Source organism: Ceratotherium simum, chromosome 12 (genome assembly GCF_057802395.1).
Source record: "Ceratotherium simum simum isolate JZ-2026a chromosome 12, ASM5780239v1, whole genome shotgun sequence".
NCBI classification, from domain to species: domain Eukaryota; kingdom Metazoa; phylum Chordata; class Mammalia; order Perissodactyla; family Rhinocerotidae; genus Ceratotherium; species Ceratotherium simum.
Window position 1 is genome coordinate 8,770,820 of NC_141911.1, and position 19,300 is coordinate 8,790,119.

At 34.6% G+C, this 19,300-nt stretch overlaps 1 protein-coding gene across 2 annotated transcripts in view; it reads left to right on the forward strand.

Moving 5' to 3' along the window:
• Nucleotides 1-19,300, forward strand: part of FZD3 (frizzled class receptor 3) — an 87,411-nt gene that overhangs the window by 1,305 nt on the left and 66,806 nt on the right. The window contains exon 2 of one of the 2 annotated variants that reach the window (XM_087437377.1): nucleotides 6,984-7,516. In XM_087437377.1, coding sequence (XP_087293503.1) covers nucleotides 7,328-7,516 — 189 coding nt within the window. In that variant the 5' untranslated portion in view covers nucleotides 6,984-7,327. Of the gene's footprint in view, nucleotides 1-6,983; nucleotides 7,517-9,658; nucleotides 9,827-19,300 lie in introns of those variants that run through there. The other variant, XM_087437378.1, reaches the window with a different exon arrangement.

Below are 19,300 nucleotides of genomic sequence, written 5' to 3' on the forward strand. Positions count from 1 at the left end.
CCTCCTCAGTCTTCTTTAGCCTGGAGTGCTGTGCTGACAGTCTAACAGATAAATCCTCAGTTCTGTTAAGAAGCAGTTACTCCTCAAGATCATGCTTTCCATCCGTACTTTTAAGCAAACCAATTTTCATCCAGGAAAAAAAAAGCATTTATTTGAATTACCAAACCACAACATAAAACATAAAGGGAAAATGATTCAGAGTTGGGGAGAATAGGAAAGAGGTGTAAAAGCTTAACTGGGTGGGCTTAGAAGGATAGAGCTGAAGATAAAATGTAATTAAGATGCAGCCCTTCTCTTACCACATTGCCTTTTATTTAGTGAACTTCCTGTTCCTCCTCTACTTGCCAAATGCTTTGAAACTATCAGAAAATAAGTGAGTAATTAATAAAGCCTACCATCCTAACTTCTCTTTCCCCCTACTTCTTTTTTTTCTCATCCAGTAATATTCTCTACCTCCACGTCTCTCCTAAGTCTCTAACAGTGTCCCATTAATAGAAGAAGGAGGGACTGTAGTCTCTTTCATTCCTTTCCTCATCTTAGCTATTATATTCCTTTGAGTTTTATTTTGTGCTTTGAACATTTAGGTGAATTTTTCTTGAGAGTTCTATGGTTGATATATGAGAAGTAAGGAGAGTTGAGGGGAATTTAATAGTAAAGTGCACATTCTTTCTTTGTATAGTACAATGTGAAAGCTTTATCATTGGGGAAGGAGAGAGGAGTTTTTAATTCACAGTAAGTCCTCTGTTTCCCACTTGACAGGAAAAAATACCTCTACCCAACTTAAATTTCATATTCGTTTGTAAGTAAAACTATAATATTTTATACTCAAAACTTATTCTGAGCATATTAGTTTGTTGAATTTAGGCTGCTACTGACTTTATTTTCTTTAGGAGACAGGTAGTAGGAAACAGTTCTTACTGCATCTTTACCTTCTTTTCCCAGAGGGGAGTGGTGTTGGCCTCAAGGTTTTTTTTTTAACCCCTAAATCTCTAGAATTAGGGCTGCTTAAAGCTGCAGCTGCCCACGAAAAGAGCAATAACGCAAATAAAAAGAATAGTTTGGCAAATACGTACTGGAGAAATTATTCAGTATAGATTTGGGAAAAGATGTATGGCAGGGTCTTGAGGAAAGAAATGAAGATTTTTAATAGTCTCATTTCTCTAAGGCTAGGAATACATGTTTGAACAGTAACAACTCTTCACTGGCTAGGAAGGAGTTTGTCAAAAATGACTTCTCTCTCTTTGCTTTCCAATTCATTATGCTGAGAACTATTGACAGTTTTGGTAGACCCAAGGAATGCGTTGCAAACGAAGTTTCAGATGAATATAAGTAGGCTAGTGGGCTTTGAAAAAAACCGAATCCTAGTCCCCAAATTTTATCTCAAGGAAATAATTTTGTCGTCAAAGCATACAAACCATACAACCTTGCTAAGGGAAAAAATTAGGGGCTTGATATTAGAGAATTTTCTGATGAACAGATTTTAATTGGAAAGGGAAGCTGGGCTAGAATTTCAGCCTGAATTTTTTTTAGTCCAGAATCTGGCCATCTTTTAACTTTCCAGTTTTGTTTTCAGGTTAGTTTTAAAAGATCTGCTTTCTTTAGTCTTAAAAGTAATTTATAATTTTTAAAGTGGACTGGATTTTAATGCCTACCATTCATTTTAATTTTGAACCTAGATGTATTTGTTTTTCCTGTTTCCTTTTTTTTTTTTTAGCCCTATCCCTCAGCATATTAGAAGATTAGGCTATTTGTTGTAATCAGTAGATGACAAGATGGATTTTAAAAATTAAAGAGATGAAGTGGGAAAGATCAGAAGAGAGATACCCACTCTGAGATTAATAGAAATCTAGGCCCTATGAATTAAATATGAAGCTATATAAACTTTCTTTTAGCAACTGGGAGACAATAGTTTGAGAATGAATTTTTTTTTTTTTTTTTTTTTAATAATAAGATGTGGGAAACAAAAGGCCAAAGACCTCATAGGTTTTAGGAGAAGGAACATAACACTTAGGGCAGTGAGTATGCTCTGAATGTATATTTTGTCTCTCTAACAAGACGGTAATTTCCTTGAGAGAAGACACTTATTTAGAGGTTGTCATTGCTAATCCTTGCAATGCATTCTTAGAAAACTACTCTGAAAGAAAACAAAAAATATCCCTGTTGTTCCCACTGTAGCCACTGTGTGAGAGGCAACCTTTAGATGGTAGTTCTGAATTGGAAATGCAAAATGTTGTCTACATTATAGAGTGTCAAAATTAAATCTTTACTGAGAATGATGAAACGGATCACTTTCTGTACTTAGAGTGTGAATTGGAATAGAATTGCTGAACACAGTGTTTTGTTGCAAGACCCTCTTGACAAGCCCACGGGGCCCACTTTTGTCATTGCTGCTTCTGGTATTCAGCCTGCTTTCTTCTTCAGTTCCCGCTTCCTGCTTTTCCCACCTGAGTTCTTTGGGTCTGGCTTTGCAGCCAGCCTGGGAAGACAGTCTTCCAAGATTGCATCCCCTTCCCCTTTATTGCTGTCCTTCAGGACAAATACTCAGCTTATTTTATTTTAAGGGCTTTTTCTTGTTATCATCAAAAGAAAACTGGTAATTGGGGAGCATCAGATTCATAAAAATTAAAATGTAGGTTTAAGTTATCTAGTCCTTTTTGTTTTCTCATGGAATGATAATAAAGTAACTTACTCTGAAATCACTTTTCCAAATACCTTATATTGCTCTATGGAGAAATGACTGTGCCTCTTTTCCCACAGGTAAGGCATGAATAACTGTTGCCATATCACTCACTTTTTGCTGGACTCCGGCCCATGAAGCTGTTCACTCTGGTTGTGTTAACCCAGCAGGTCCTTTTATTTAGTTGAGATTCTGCAGATTCCTGTAGTAAAAAATATAATATCACTAAGAATGCCAAAACGACTGTTAACCTTTATTTTATGAGTTGGTATATTTTGGCAGGATCTCTTTGGGTCTAGAATCTTCTCTGTGTCTTACATGTTTGAAACTTCAACTTACAGCTGTTCCATGAATGAAGCCACCTTAGGAAAAATGACTTTTGCTATCCACACTCATGTGATCCTGATTAGAAGAAATTTCATTATGTTATTGAAGAATGATTTGGAATATATATCAAAAGTTTTTTAAAAATGTGCATACCATTTGACTCAGCTGATAGGTGATCTGATTTCTTTCAATATTGTAAATTGGTTTTTGGCTCATGCTAAATTGGTCATCACTTTTGCTCTTCTTACTGCCTACAGTAAGGCAGTAGTGTGTCCCTTAGCTTGTTGCTTAATTAGCAGCCAATAAATCAGTGATTCAACTAGTATGTATTCTTGTCAGCTAGTCAGCACATGTTTATAGATTTAGCAGAGTTAATTATTCCATGCATAAAATAACGTACCACAGGTTCTTTTATAAAATCTCAGAGCATTTATAATATTTTATTTATTTTTTTTTGCTGAGGAAGCGTCTCCCTTAGCTAACATCTGTTGCCAGTCTTCTTTTTTTTCCTCACTTGAGGAAGATTAGCCCTGAGCCAGCATCTGTGCCAGTGTTCCTCTGTTTTGTATGTGCATTGCCACCACAGCATGGCCAATGAGTGGTGTAGGTCCGTGCCCCAGATCTGAACCCACGAACCCTGGCCACTGAAGTGGAGAGTGCTGAACCCAGCTACTAGGCCACGGAGCCAGCCCCTATAATATTTTATTTTTAAATAATTGAAATAGTTTTATTCTATATACATATGTTTTTTGACAAAAATGGAACATATATATGCTGTTTGGTAAACTTTTTTATTTTTTATTTATTGTTTCTGTCTTCCATGTCAGTAAATACAGACTTTGCTTATTATTTTTAGTGACCATATGACTATATAATATTCTGTTATGTGGTTGGACCACAGTTTAACGAATCCCTTATTGGTAGACTTTTAGGTTGTTTCTAGTTTTTTATTTTATAAACAGTATTACACTAACATTTTGATTATGCATCATGTGTACTTGTGTGTTTACTTAGAATGCATTATAGAATAGATTTGCTGGATTGCATTGTGCACACTTTAAGGGATTTTGATATAAGCAGCCATTTTTTAAAATACCACCTAGTTTACATTCCTACCAATAGTATTTGAAAATGTTGGAATGTTGAAAATGTTCTTTTCCCTGCACCCTCTCCTGTACTGTTCTCTCATTGTTATTTTGCCCATCTGATTGGCAAATATGATGTTATCTCTTATTTGCATTTTTTATTATTAGTAAAATTGAATATCTTTTCATATGTTGGCTATTTGTATTTCTTTTGTAAATTTATGTCCTCTTCCCATTTTTCTATTTAAAGTTTTATTCTTTATCTGCTTTTATTTTTTAAATTCATTTTATGTATTACTTTTGCTAAGCATATAATTATATGCCTATACTCTTTTAAATTGTTCTATTTTAGGATAGCATTTCTCAAAACATGACTTATGAATTGCTTATAACAGTACCTGAGATAATCATTAGAATGCATATCATTCTCCAGAGATTCAGATTTCTTAGACCTGTCAGGGGATCCATGAATCTGCTATATATTAAAGTTAGAGAACCTCTGATTTGGGGGAAATAAAAATTCTTTGAGATTTTTACTGTTCCTACTTCCTTTTTGTCTCACTGCATTCTGCTGGGGTTTTCTCTTATTTATTTTAAAAACCATAAACTGCAACCTTGATATATTAAGATTATTGTCCTACCTCAGCCTAACATACAGATTTTACAAAGTGTTTTGATATATGGTAATTTGGATGTCATAATACATAAAGGAAGCATTTTTATAAGATGGTGGGATGCGTCACTTGAAGTGAGGCAAAAGGAGTAATTGAGAGGAAATCAGGTAAAATAGATGGTGTAGGCAGAAGTATAAGAGGGGTGTCACATTTAGTTTTAAAATCCCAATGAGGTATTGCTCAGTTTATTCCTCAAGTTTTATATGGTAGTCTTCTTTGAACCATAAATTTGAAACCCATAACTGCTTGGAAAATAGATTAATCTCAATGAAATTTTTGAAATTCTTATTATATACATATTCAATAGGGAGCAGTGTTCCCTTTAATTTTTTTTCAGTTGCAAGCAGATGAACATACTGCATAAGCAACAAACTACAAAGACTGAACTTATATGGACATTATAATACTGGAACCAAATAAAGCTTTCTGCAGTTATTTGACACATATTTAATGATATGCATAATTGTTACTGTGCTACATGGTAATTAAGCTCAAATATAAACGACTGTGTTTAATATCAGTTTTCTATAGCCAGACATCACATTTATGGGGCCAGCTTGAAGGAGGAAAAAAATATGGCAGGCCAAGGAACTTTTGCAAAGATTTCTGATTTAGGGGTTTCTGTATAGAGAGATTGGGCATTTGGGGCAGGGATTGCTCATAACTTGAGTGTTGCTAATTCTAGAGGCCACAGACTTTCCTTTTCCTTTCCTCTACTCAAGACCATCTACTAGGGGGAGAAATTGGGAAGATTCAGCCATTGATTGCTTTACTTTCTCCAAGTAGTTTTTTCTGTCTAGTAACTAAAGCTTGGGACGCAGAGGTTCCCAATCATTGCTAGTCAGTGCACAAAGGACTGTTTCTTTTCCTGCTTAAGCCAAACCAGTTCCAGGTCTCAAGGTCTAAGCTGTCATGGGCCCTAGTATTTAAGTTGTCCTATTAACCTGTGTCTCTGAGAATTTCTGAACCTGAATTTCTCGTGTTTTCCCTGTCTAGGCTGTCTACAACAAACACAGAAACATCCAGTGCATATGAAATAAAATGAAATAAAAACAGATTTAACATCATTACTAAACCAAAGGAAAGTATGATAACTTAGAATATGCTCTTTTCCTACCAGGCCTGCTTTCCACTCCACACCCACCCTCCCTGCCCCAAATGACGTATATATTTTTGCCCCTAGAAAGTAGGAGCAAGTCAAAGATTCTGTAGCTTAGTGGAAACTATAACAGAATCATTCCTATTCCTGCTGTGACTTTCTAGGCATGATTTCTGTTCTCCGTAGCCTGGCTGTGTGTAATGAAACATTTGTTGGTTAAATGTTTCTGCATCAATGGTACTAAATTTTTGTGCTATCTCAAAAGATAACGTAATGTTGGGAAAATTTCCTGATATTACTTTTAGAAATTTCTATTTGCTGGTTTAATATTGGTTGATAGAGGTAGCCTTTGTATCACCTGTAATTCAGTACTAAAACTACCTAATGTTTGGTGCTGCTTTACCATTTATAGAGTACTTGCACATACATTATCTCATAATTCACTCAGATGTTATCCTTGTTAGAGAGGTGCTATTTTCAGGAAGAGAAATTCTGAGTTCAGAGAAGTTAAGTGATATGTTTCCATTCACTCAGCTAGTAAGAGACTTGAATCCATATCTTTTGATTTATTTATATTTTACCTCTTTCACAGAAACCTTCTGTCCAATCAGTTAATGTAAAAATGCACTATTAATGGTTAAAACACATATAACAAATTTTAAATTCAATAGCTTACATTATAAATATGGCAGATATCTAAATAAAATTTAGGACAACAGGATAAGAATTTTTCAAAGTGGATCAATTATATCATGACAAATGAAAAATTGCTGTCAGACAAGAGATTAAACCATATGTTGTATAATTTTGCCTTTAAATGCTGTTTAAGGATTGTTTTAGTATATCTATAGCATAAGTGATAAAGTGGAAAAACTACTATATCTTTACAAAATATCCTTGTATTTTATCTATTAGGTCATTCTGATATCTTTTATCAAAGATTGTTTTCTTTGTTTCTTTTTCTGATAGTTTGTTGCTAGTATATAGAAATGCAACTGATTTTTGTATACTGATTTTGTATCCTGCAACTTGACTGAGCTCATCAAAGATTTTAATATCAAGGCCACAATATTTTGAGAGGAAATGACTAATTTCTCCCATTTAAAAAAAATACTTTTCAGGTATTTCAATCAAAGGAAGAAATAGCTCTTCTCCGAAGATGGAATCTGTTGTTTGGGAATGTGGTTGATCAACTTGATATGTTGGCCAAATGTGCCCTATGTAAAAAAATGAAAAGAAGAGACAAGATGATGTCATTTTCCCATATTGTGAAACCCAAAACAAATGCCTTTTGTGGGACCGAGCTACCAAACCTGTGACGGTGCAAAGAATATTTAACTGTTTGAAAAACTTAACAGTAAGATATAGAAGAAGTCCTTTCAAGCTGAAACCTGCAGGTGTATAAAGATTCAAAATACATATTGAGTAGACCTGATCATCCGAATCTCATTCAGATCCAGAAAGGATGGCTATGAGTTGGATCGTCGTCTATCTTTGGCCCTTGACTATGTTTGTGGGGCATATTAGTGGGCACAGTTTGTTTTCTTGTGAACCTATTACCTTGAGGATGTGCCAAGATTTGCCTTATAATACTACCTTCATGCCTAATCTTCTGAATCATTATGACCAACAGACAGCAGCTTTAGCAATGGAGGTAAGACTTGATCTATTCTTTGACATATCTTAGAAAATGGTTCTTATATTGCCCTGTTAACTAATCTAATGAATATGTCTGATTAACAACAGGGAAAGAATGTTATTTTTAATTACATCTTGTACATTAAAAAGTTATATATTTGGGTTCAAGCTGTAATAGATTGAAGAATTCATGTGGGAATGTTACTCGAATTTTTTTTAGACATTATACTTCTATAAAGAAATTTGAAACATGGGAGATAATAGCCATTTAGAAATTTAAAATCGTCCAAGTTACGATCTCATTATGTCTTTTCTGTTATTTGGCCGATAGTAAAACTTCAGATAAAGAGCAGAATATAATAATAATAATAATAATTCAGTCATTAAGTGTTGAAGGTAAAGGGGTTTTGAAAAATGAGTTCTTTTGTTCAGCCTTAGGCTGGTGGTTTACAGTATTTGAATTTTCTTAAATACTTAAAATGATTTCCTAGTCTTACCATGTTCATATGAATTTAAGAACAATAACTCCCAAGCAATGAAAAAGTTTTTGTTCTGTGAATTATCTGTTCTTGACTTGTCAGGCTTTTATGAAAATTTGTTGCCTTACTTGAATTTTTCTAATGGTAATTTTTTAGGTATTTTTTAATGATTTTACTTTAGAAACTATGACAAATTAATGGGTATAGTTAATTATAGGTTTAAATAAGTATGTATGTGTTTTTATAGTGGTTTTAGAATTGTGGACAAGGATATATTTACCAGATGAGAACTAGGCAGCAGTAAATAGTGGCGATAAGGAGCCTAGGCTTTGAGTTTGGACATACCTGAGTTTGAATTCTAGCTCTACCACTTTCTAGCTGTGTTGCTTTGGGCAAGTTATGGGAACTTTTCTTACCATAGTTTCTTTGCTTGTAAAATGGAGTTAATACTCATACAAACTTTTGTAAGGTACAAAATGAAAATGTGTATAAAGTACTTGGCACATAGTAAGTACTCTAAAAGTGATAGCTTTTACCATTTACCCATATTCTCATATTGTGACTACATAACACATGTAATTTACAGAGAATGTTTTGTACTTTAGTCTTAAATCCATTGTTACAGTGCTTTCAGCAAATCGAAGCCTACATGTTTTGGAATTCTTCATTTTATAGTAAAACTCAAAGGTTCATTACTTCCAAGTGGTCTACCATAAATCTGTCTGGGAAAATTTGTAGAAGGATTATTATTCATAGATTTTTGAAATGTGAAGGGCATCTTATATATTCCAAATATTTGAAAATGTTATAGAGGTTGAACGAAACATTTTCTGCTTTTCCTCTGACTACACAAGGTCTAACTGGTAAAGAGAGATTTGGTATAGATTGTCAAGATTAGGATATATGAAAATGGGGATTGGTTTAATATGTTAGTTTGGTTCCAGGCATGGTAGTCCCTGCTGTGTATTAAAGCTATCAGTTTCCTCGCAAAAAAATTGAACTAGGAATTACCTTTGTTTCTAGTTTCGTTGTAAGTCAGTACAGCTCCTTTGGAAAGCAAATAGGGTTGTAAGAGAAGCAAGTAATAAAGATATTTGTACTGATTTGGATTCAGCTTTTAGCTCTGCCGTGTAGTAGCTTTAAGACTTTGGACTTTGGACTTATGTCACTTAACATCCCTGAGCCTTGGTTTCTTCATTTGTGAAAAGGCATTAATAACAAAAATACCCTCAAAGGGCTCTTAGGATTAAATGAGAGATTTATAAAGTAGGTAGCACAATGCATAGCACGCAATAGGTGATCTGCAGATGTTAATTCTATTCCAAATTCCATTTCTAAATGATCCTAGACGGAAAGTACTAGAAAGATGAACTTGCATCTCTAGTTATAGGCCCCTGGGCCATTCCTAAAGATGGCATGGTAAGCTATCTCTACCCTCTTCTCAAACATGCCTGTGTAGTCTAGATATTTTATTGGCAGTGAGGTTGCCTTTGTTTGAACTTCACACATTGTAGGAAGAGCACCTAAGTGGGTAATACTTTCTAAGAGAAGGCTTTAGTGATCTGAAGTAATTAATGTTGGAAATATAGTTACTTGTTGCGTGGTTGTCATATCAGGACAGTGATGCCGCTGACGGAAAGAATCATCTGACAGTTTGAGGGTGTAAAATTTCTGTAGTACCAAAGGACATGGAAAGTCAGCAGTCAGCAAAACAAAATTCCAGATGGAAGTAAGGATTCTTGGGTCCTTACGAGGACTTATATCTATTGATGACACCCTCCACTTCTGATCCAGAAACTTTGGATACATTTCTGCCAGTTTTTACCAGGAGCAAGTAATTGGAGCAGGTAATCGCAGCACATTCTTGAGTGTTCACTTTGGGACTGAATGAATTGAAAGACAGTTTCCTAGTGTAACATCTTTCAGCAGGCCCAGGCTTCAAGCTTGCCTGGGTTCATTCCTGTACTGATGTTTGATGAGTCAAAATGAGTCCTTGGAACAGAATTGCATATGACAGTGAGCTAAGGATGCACAGATGAGAGAAAGTATAGAATTTGGGTTATTTCAAATTTGATTATTCACAATCAACAAGTTCCATGTTCTTTTATTGTTTATAGAGGATTCCTTTTCTATACTTTGACTGAAATTGGGACGTGTTTAAATAAATGGGATAAGTGTCAACTTATTAAGTTGGAAAAGAAGATTCTTGCTAATATGTTTATTTCTCTACTCTGCCTTCCAAAACATGCACATCTGTCTACAGACACACACACTAAATTTTTATAAGTTCTTAATTTGATGTCTCACTTTTTCCCTTGAGTCTCCGTGGCTTTTGATAGAAAAAAACATTTTCTCATTCTCAGTTTCTTAAACCATTTTGAGCTGTCCAAATTGCTAAGTAAATTTTTGGGAGCTGTCCAGCTTGGACAACAAATTGTCAGTAACTGTCTTTACCAACCCACATGTTATCAGGTATTTTTGATTCTGGTGGTAATAAAAGATCTGAGGAGCCTTTTCTCCCATACTGAATAATTAAACCCAGTTGAAGAGGAAGGGAACAGTTTAGTGGAAAAAGCATTAAAATAGGGATAGAAGACTTGCATTCTGCCGCTAACTAGTTTTGTAACTTCTTTGTGTTGGTTTCCTCTAGGAAGTGAATTTTTTCCCTGTCCATTTTACAAGGTTATTGTTAAGGTCAAATGATATAAGTGACATGTATATTAAAGAAGTTTGAAAAGTTCAAGTGCTGTGTGAATGCAGAGCATTATTTGTTGTGTGTCATCCTGTTTAATTTCAGTCAGATTGTGGAACAAGCAATCTTTAATTTCTTCGGGAAGTTGATTGTCTACTCTTTTTTTTTTTAGAAACTAAACTCTATAGGATAATCAGAGGAAAAACACCTGGGATGGTTTGTGTTTGCCTCCATTTCCTGTTTTCTTTTGTCCTTCTCATTAAAGATTTTCTGTAGCATGCGAAGCTGGCAGCAGGACAGATCCTAGTAGGAACACAGAACCTAAAAGCTTGAATATCCATGGGGTATCCTTTATGGTTCATTAAATACAAAGCATGTTTGAACTAGTCTCCCAATTATCCAAACTCAAATTTTAGCCTTTTTTCCCCTAACTTTTTATAATGGAAAATTTTAATTATATAGAAACATAGAATAGTATATTGAATGCCATATAACCATCATCCAACTTCAAAAATTATCAACTCATAGCATCCCTGTGGTGTTATTTACCGTGTTCCTGTCTCCTTTTTTGATTTTTTTTTTGAAAGAATACAGTCATGCGTTGCTTAATGACAAGGATACATTCTGGGAAATGCATCGTTAGGTGATTGCATTGTCATGCGAATATTGTAGAGTGTGCTTAGGCAAATTTAGGTGGTATAGCCTACTACACACCTAGGCCATATGGTCCTAATCTTATGGGACCCACTGTCGCATATGCAGTCTGTTGTTGACTGAAGCGTTGTTATGCAACATGCACATGGCTGCATAGGCATATAATATCTGATTGTCACTCTTTATAATTTTAGTAGCCATTGATGATCATTTCCTAGGTCTATAATGATATTAGGGATTTGCAAAATGGTGATATTCTAATTCTATTATTCTTCATTCTCAGCAGGAGTACTTTATAAACAGAAACTTCTTCTCTGACTATTGGACTACTGAGTTACTTTCGTATACAGTTTATATAAGAAAGACAGGATAGATACTTGATTGTTCTCCTTTGTTTATTCATTTTTAGGGTATTGAGTTGATTCCCAAGCATCCTCCAAAGATGACCAATGAGGTCTTTTTTTTTTTCTTTTAAGTATCATCACGAACTTATGGATTTTTAACATATTTGATGTATTTCAATCCGTTGCAGTTGTTATTCTTTTTGGGGCTCAAACTGTCCCATCCTTGGTAGTGGGAGCCTGTTCAAGGTCACTCCTGAGTGTTTTTGATGATACTCTAGTGGTCTCTGCTAGCTTCCTTGCTTTCTGGTATAATCCAAGCTCATTTCATAAAATTCTGCTTCAAACCTTGAATCATTAATTTTTCTAGGGAGCCCTGGTTCCTTTTAGTTGGAAATGATGTTTAGAAATCCACTATCTGAATGCTAAGCCTATTGATACTAGGTTAGTCATTTTTAGGCCTTTTCATGGACAGCTAGGAAATACGTTTTTTTATTTTTATTTTTATTTTTATTTTATTTTATTTTTATTTTTTTTTAATTTTATTTATTTATTTATTCCCCCAAAGCCCCAGTAGATAGTTGTATGTCATAGCTGCACATCCTTCCAGTTGCTGTATGTGGGACGCAGCCTCAGCATGGCCGGAGAAGCGGTGCGTCGGTGCTCGCCCGGGATCCGAACCCAGGCCGCCAGCAGCGGAGGAGCGCGCGCACCCAACCGCTAAGCCACGGGGCCGGCCCGGAAATACGTTTTTTTAAAAGAAAGTACATCATAAGTTTATACTGGTACTTTCAATTCAAATAATACTGCAGAGTTTTTGTTTAACATTTAAAAATTTTATTTGTTTCTCTTTTCTCTTATACTGAAGCTTTATTATACCCCATACATTATATAATTTCAGAATAATAGCATTACTAACAATATGATTACTGAAAGCAGTTTAAGATTTCTTTCTCCTACTTTTTGTCCTTAGGATGTATTTCACCAAGGATGTACAGTCAAATTACTGTGTTTTAAAGTTACTTAAATACTTCTCTCTGTGGTTAAACTCAATACACAGTTAGGTTATTATGTTTCATTTTGATTTTGATTTTGAGGAATAACTTTTTAACAATTTTCTGGTTTAAATTTATAATTATGTTTTAAAGCTTTATATATAGAACAAGGTACATTCAGAGGAGTCTAGTTTCTGGCCTTCTTGCCTCTACCTTGTTCTTTCCTTCTCTCTAAAGGTAGTTATTTAGGTTTTTGTTTATCCTTCCATTAAAGAATTGTAAATATAACATTTATATAAAATATTTATATACTGTCTGCCTGTATCTATATATTCTTTCATGTTTCTTTGATATAGTATCATGCTGTTTGTTTTCTCTACCTTACTTTTTTCACTTAACAGTATACCCTGGATATTCCATAGTAGTTTTTATAGATATTCCTCAAAAAAAAATTTTTGTTTCTTGGCTGAGGAAGATTAGCCCTGAGCTAACATCTGTGCCAGTCTTCCTCTACTTTATAGGTGGGTTGCCAGAGTGGCTGACGAGTGGTGTAGCTTTGCGCCCAGGATCCGAACCTGGGGACCCGAGCCACCAAAGCGGAACGTGCCGAACTTAACTGCGATGCCACAGGGCTGGCCCCCCCAATTTTTTTTTAATTGTGGCAAAATATACATAATATAAAGTTTACCATTCCAACCATTTTTAAGTATACAGTTCAATGGCATTAAGTACATTCACCTTGTTATACAATCATCATCACTGTCCTTCAGCACTTTTTCATACTCTGAAATTGAAACTCGGTACCCATTAAACAATAACTCCTCATTCTCCCCTCCCCCCAGTCTCTGGCAACCACCATTCTACTTTCTTTTTTTCTCTCTGAATTTGACTACTCTAGGTACCTCATTTAAGTGGAATCATACAGTATTTGTCCTTTTGTAACTGGCTTATTTCACTTAGCATAATGTCTTCAAGATTCATCCATGTAGCATGTGTCAGGATTTCCTTCCTTTTTAAGGCTGCATAATATTCCATTTTATATATATACCACACATTTAGTTTATCCATTCATCCTTCAGACACTTGGGTTGCTTTCACCTTTTGGCTACTGTAAATAATGCTGCTGTGAACATGGGTGTACAAATATCTGTTCCAGTCTCTGCTTTCAGTTTTTTGGGTATATACCCAGAAGTGGAATTGGTGGATCATATGATAATTCTATATTTAATTTTTTGAGGAACCACCATACTGTTTTCCACAGCAGTTGCTCCATTTTACATTCCCACCAGCAGCGTACAAGGGTTCCAGTTTCTCCATCTCTACATCCTCACCAACACTTATTTCCTCTTTTTTTTTTTTTTTTTGATAATAGCCATCCTAATGGTTGGCTTAAAGTTTGTTCTCATTTTTTCCATTCATTTCCTATTGAAGGACATTTGGGTTGTCTCCTGTCTTTTGCTGTTGAAAGCAGAGCTTGTCCTGTTCATCTTTGTATGCCTTACAACTAACACAGTGCATCACACATAGTAACTGCTAAATAAATTTTGAATGAATTAATGAACCTTGTAAACTGTAAATTCCATAAGAGGTGGTAGGTTATGGTCATGGTGCTGTAACTAAGCACTTAATCTTCTGGAGTTATAAATAGTAACATGCTTGGTGGAGATGGTAATGGTAATCCCAATACGAAGGATACCACTTACCTGTGAACACTAGTGTTTTACTTTGCCTTTTTTTTTTCGTCAAGGTGACTTGAAGCTTTCAACATTACGTGTTTGCACTTATAAGTGGTGTAATTAAGCAAAAGAATAAAACAACCAACTTTCACATCTCTAGACCCTTCATGTTCATTCTGCCTTAATACTCTCTCCTCCATCTTTGCCTGTCAAGATTCTAACGGTTATATTTGATACCTTAATAAGGAGGAAACAAAAAGGAGTAGATGACAAAACATTATGTATGATTTCCTGTTTTTGTTGAAGAAAAAAAATATATGCATTTCATATAGAGTAAGTGATCTGGAAAGATTTTTGTCAAGGCCAATAGTGGTTATTCCTGAATTAGTTCAATTTATTTGTGTTTTCTCTGTTCTTCATTTAATGTTTGTATTTTCTCATTTTTCTGTAAGAAACACATTGTGCTTTTAAAATAGTAAAGTTAGTACAGAAACTTTTTTTTATTGATGTTTTAATAGTTTATAACATTGTGAAATTTTGAGTTGTACATTTTTGTTTGTCCATCACCATATATATGTCTCCTTTCACCCCTTGTGCCTACCCCCTACCCCCATTGCCCCTGGTAACCACAATACAGATTTCTCTGTCCATGTGTTGGTTTATATTCCACATATGAGTGAGATCATACAGTGTTTGTCTTTCTCTTTCTGGCTTATTTCACTTAACATAATACCCTCCAGGCCCATCCATGTTGTTGCAAATGGGACGATTTTGTCTTTTTTTTATGGCTGAGTAGTATTCCATTGTATATATATACCACATCTTCTTGATCCAGTCGTCAGTTGAGGGACACTTAGGTTGCTTCCACTTCTTGGCTATAGTGAATAATGCTGCAATAAACATAGGGGTGCATAAGCCTCTTTGGATTGTTGATTTCAGGTTCGTTGGATAGATTCCCAGTAATGGGATAGCTGAATCATAGGGTATTTCTATTTTTAATTCTTTGAGGAATCTCTGTACCGTTTTCCATAGAGGCTGCACCAGAAACTTTATTTTTGAAAAATCTCAACTGTCCTTATTTGTCTAGCTCCCAGTTGCAGTGCCTAAGACTTAGTATTTATTAAATATATTTTGATTGAATGACTGAAAACTAAGGAAAAACTTGGTAAATGCCAAAAAAAAGCCATAAAGTTCTAAGGGGATTCAAAAGAGAGAAGGATCAGATGTGGAAGGGATCAGTTGCAGATGATATTTGAATGGGCCTCTTTTGAAAGACAGATAGGTTTTTGTTGTGTGTGGTTTTTTTTAAGAGAATGTTATAATATACCCTTAGGTACTAATAATTATTACTAATGTTTTGTGGGTAGGCTTCTTAGGAAATGAAATTTCTTTGATTATATTTACTCTTGGAATTCACGGTTTGTGTCTTTAGAATACATGTGTTATCCAGCAGATTTACTTCTCTTATTATCTTTTGTTTAGGTTAATATTAATAAAGTGGTTTTCCCTAAGCAAACAACAATCTAGTGAAGTGACTTGAGAAGACTATTTGTGTGACAGGGAAAGCAGCCAAGAATTAAGAAGCTTCTAAATTGAAAAATCTACACACAAGTATTGGAGAATTAATTGCATTTAGTTATTTCTGACTTTAGAAAAAACAACAGCAGCTTTTAAAAATTTTAATTGATTTTCTTATGTGACAAATCACTTTCAAGGAATACCTTAAAAATACTTGTTTTAATTTAAATTATTAATTATGGTGGAATTTGGTTTCTAAAGTTTTATCTTTGGAGACAGATCATAGTTCACAACTGTTTATGATATTTGAAATATTAGAAGTTTACTTCCTAAAGAAAAGTCAGATTTTGTGGGCTGCTCTGGGGACTCCCCTTTGACTTAAGAAGATAAATATTCTCCTGTGATAATGGTATGTTTCTGCAAACCAACTCACTGAAAGACTATTGGAAAGTATTTAATATGCTATCACGAGACATTTTTAAAAATTAAGATTTGTAAAAGAAAAGCATAGCTATGGGATTAAAGGTGCTTCACAAACCTAGAATTTTTTTTTTATACTAAGTAATTCTTAAAGTTTTGGACCTTTTCTCATTAGGAATTTTGTTACAAAAAAGGAGTTAAAAAGGTCTTATTTTTAATCACTTAAAATTATTCTAAAAAGTTGTTTTTGAATTTTTTATTCTGATTTGGATCTGAAATAGAATGAATACCATTTTTGAATTTTCAAGGCCATTCCACATTTGGTTTCACATTTAGTTAATTTAGTCATAGTATTCCCAAACCTAGTGTGATACAGTTTCTGTGGTTACCAGGCCCTTTGTAGAGTGACAAAGATTGGAATTCTGATTCTCTTGAGTCAAATTTTGGCCTTTCACTCTGTCCCCTTTTCACACCCCTTGCTAAGCTTGGGCTGTTGCTATGCTTGAAGGCTTGTCAGCTAGCAGGTTCCTATGGTAACAGGAATGGAAATTTGAAAGAAGAAAGAGAATGGGAGCACAAAGGCTTGGTTGATTTGAATTTGAACAAAGAATGGAAGGTTCCATGTTGTGCACCTTTGTTGTAGAAACCAGAAATTTAATTTTAGAAAGTTACTTTTCAGTTTGTAAACTTCCTATACCCTAGTCTTAATTTAGTGAACAAAAGTATTACTGTTTAAGGAAGTACTCAGTAAGAATCTTTTAAAATTTAATCAGCTAAAGTTTCTTTTTTCTACTTCATAGAGTTTTAGTAGTATTCCTTATATTTATTCTCAACTTTACAGTATTCAGCCCACCTCATTTAATTTTGATTTTGCTGAGGTTAAAAATTGTTAGGGTTTAAATCAAGGTAGTTTGCATATTTGAAAATTATTAATATTTTTGTTTTTATATAACAGCTTTATTGAGGTATAATTTGTGTACAATAAACTGCACCCAAAGTGTTCAATTTGATAAGTTTTGGCAGCTGTATATACCCGTGAAACCATCACCCCAATCAAGATATAGAACATTTTCATCAGCTTAAAAGCTTCCTTGTGTCCCTCTGTAGTCCACTCTCCTATTGACTCCCTGCTCCAAGCAACCACTTATCTGCTTTCTGTCACTATGGATTAGTTTTCATTTTCTAGAGTTTTATATAAATGTGATCACACAGTATCTACTTTTTTTGTGTCTGGTTTCTTTCACCCAGCATAAAGATTTTGGAGATTCATCCTTGTTTTTTTTGCTTTTTAAAAACATCATTCTCATTGACTTTCTCGCTTGGCAGTTGAGAACAGGGAATTCAGCAGTATTCCCATCAAATAGGCCTTCTACAGCTCTGTTAACCTGCAACTCTTCCCTAATCCCCTTTTAAGCTGTCATTTACTGGGTGTTCTATATGCTAACTATTTTATATATTCTTACTTATGTGTTGTTAAGATCATTTTACAGAGGAGAAAACTGAAGTTTAGAGAGGTTAAGTAGAACAAATTGGTTCAACTCAAGGGCTCTAGATAAGAATGCCAAGGTTTGACTCTTGAGTCTGTCTTTGTAGCTCTGTGATCTTGGGCAAGTTACTTAACTTTGCCTGTGTCGTTTTCTTCACATGTATTCTAAAATGAGATTAATAATAATGGTACCTCCCATGGGATTGTTGAGAGGGTTAGATGAGATAACATGTGTACGCGCACTTAGAACACTGCCTTAGAATACTGACCTATAGTAAGTGTCAGTAAATGCTAGCTGAGATAACACAAGGTACTTACAGCTGATAAGTGACAGGAGCATAAACTTGTAGCTTTAGGCTCAGTGCACATAGCGCAAAATAGTCACTCAAATCAGTTTTATAATTCATGATGGGGCTCACAGATGGAGGTTTTACATAGTAACATAACAATTTGGCTTAGTTGGCATTTTTTTGTATTGCTAAGTACCAACTAAGTTTGAGACTTGGTTAAGACATACATATGCATATATGTATGTTATGTATGTACATCAGCAAGTGAATATAATACATTTTTTAACTTGTAATTTTAAAATAATTATGGACACACGGGAATTTGCAAAAATAGTACAGAGAGACTCTGTGTATACTCGGCCTAGTTTCCCTCAATCTTACTACCTTATGTAACTATTTTACAGTATCAAACCATGGAAATTAACATTAGCACAATCTACAGGCCTTATCTTATTTCACCAGTTTTTACATGTACAGTCATGCGCTACATAACAACATATCAGTCAACAATGGACTGCATATAAGATGGTGGTCCCCTAAAATTAGTACCATATAGCCTGATGCATTTCTCAGAACATATCGCCATTGTTAAGTGACACATAACTGTTTCATTTTTGTGTGTGTGTATGTGCGTATGTGCATGTATGTGTGTGTAGTCTTTGCAATTTTATCACATGTGTAAATTCATGTAGCTACTGCTACAGTTAAAGATACAGAACTGTTTTATCACCACCAAGGAACTCCCATGTGCTTCCTTTCTCTCTTGCCCCCCTTTCCTAATCCCAAGCAACCGCTAATTTGTTCTTTATAATTTTGTCATTTCAAGAATGTTATATAAATAGAACCATACAGTATGTAATCTTTTGAGATTGGCTTTTTTCATTTAGCATAGTACCCTTGAGATTTGTTTTTAATTGCTGAGTAGTATTCCACTACAGAGATGAACCACAGTTTGTTTAACCAGTCACTCATTGAAGGACATTGAATTATTTCCAGCTCTTTGCTATTACAAATAAAGCTGCTATGAACATTCATGTACAGGTTTTTGTGCAGACGTAAGTTTTCATTTTTTGCCCAGGAGTGTCATTGCCGGATCGTATGATAAGCTTATGTTGGGATTTTTAAGAAAGAAACTGCTCAATTGTTTTGCATAGTGGTTGTACTATTTTACATTCCCACCAGCAATGTTTGAGAGATTACATCCTCTGCATTCTTACCACCATTTGGTATTTTCACTACTTTTTATTTC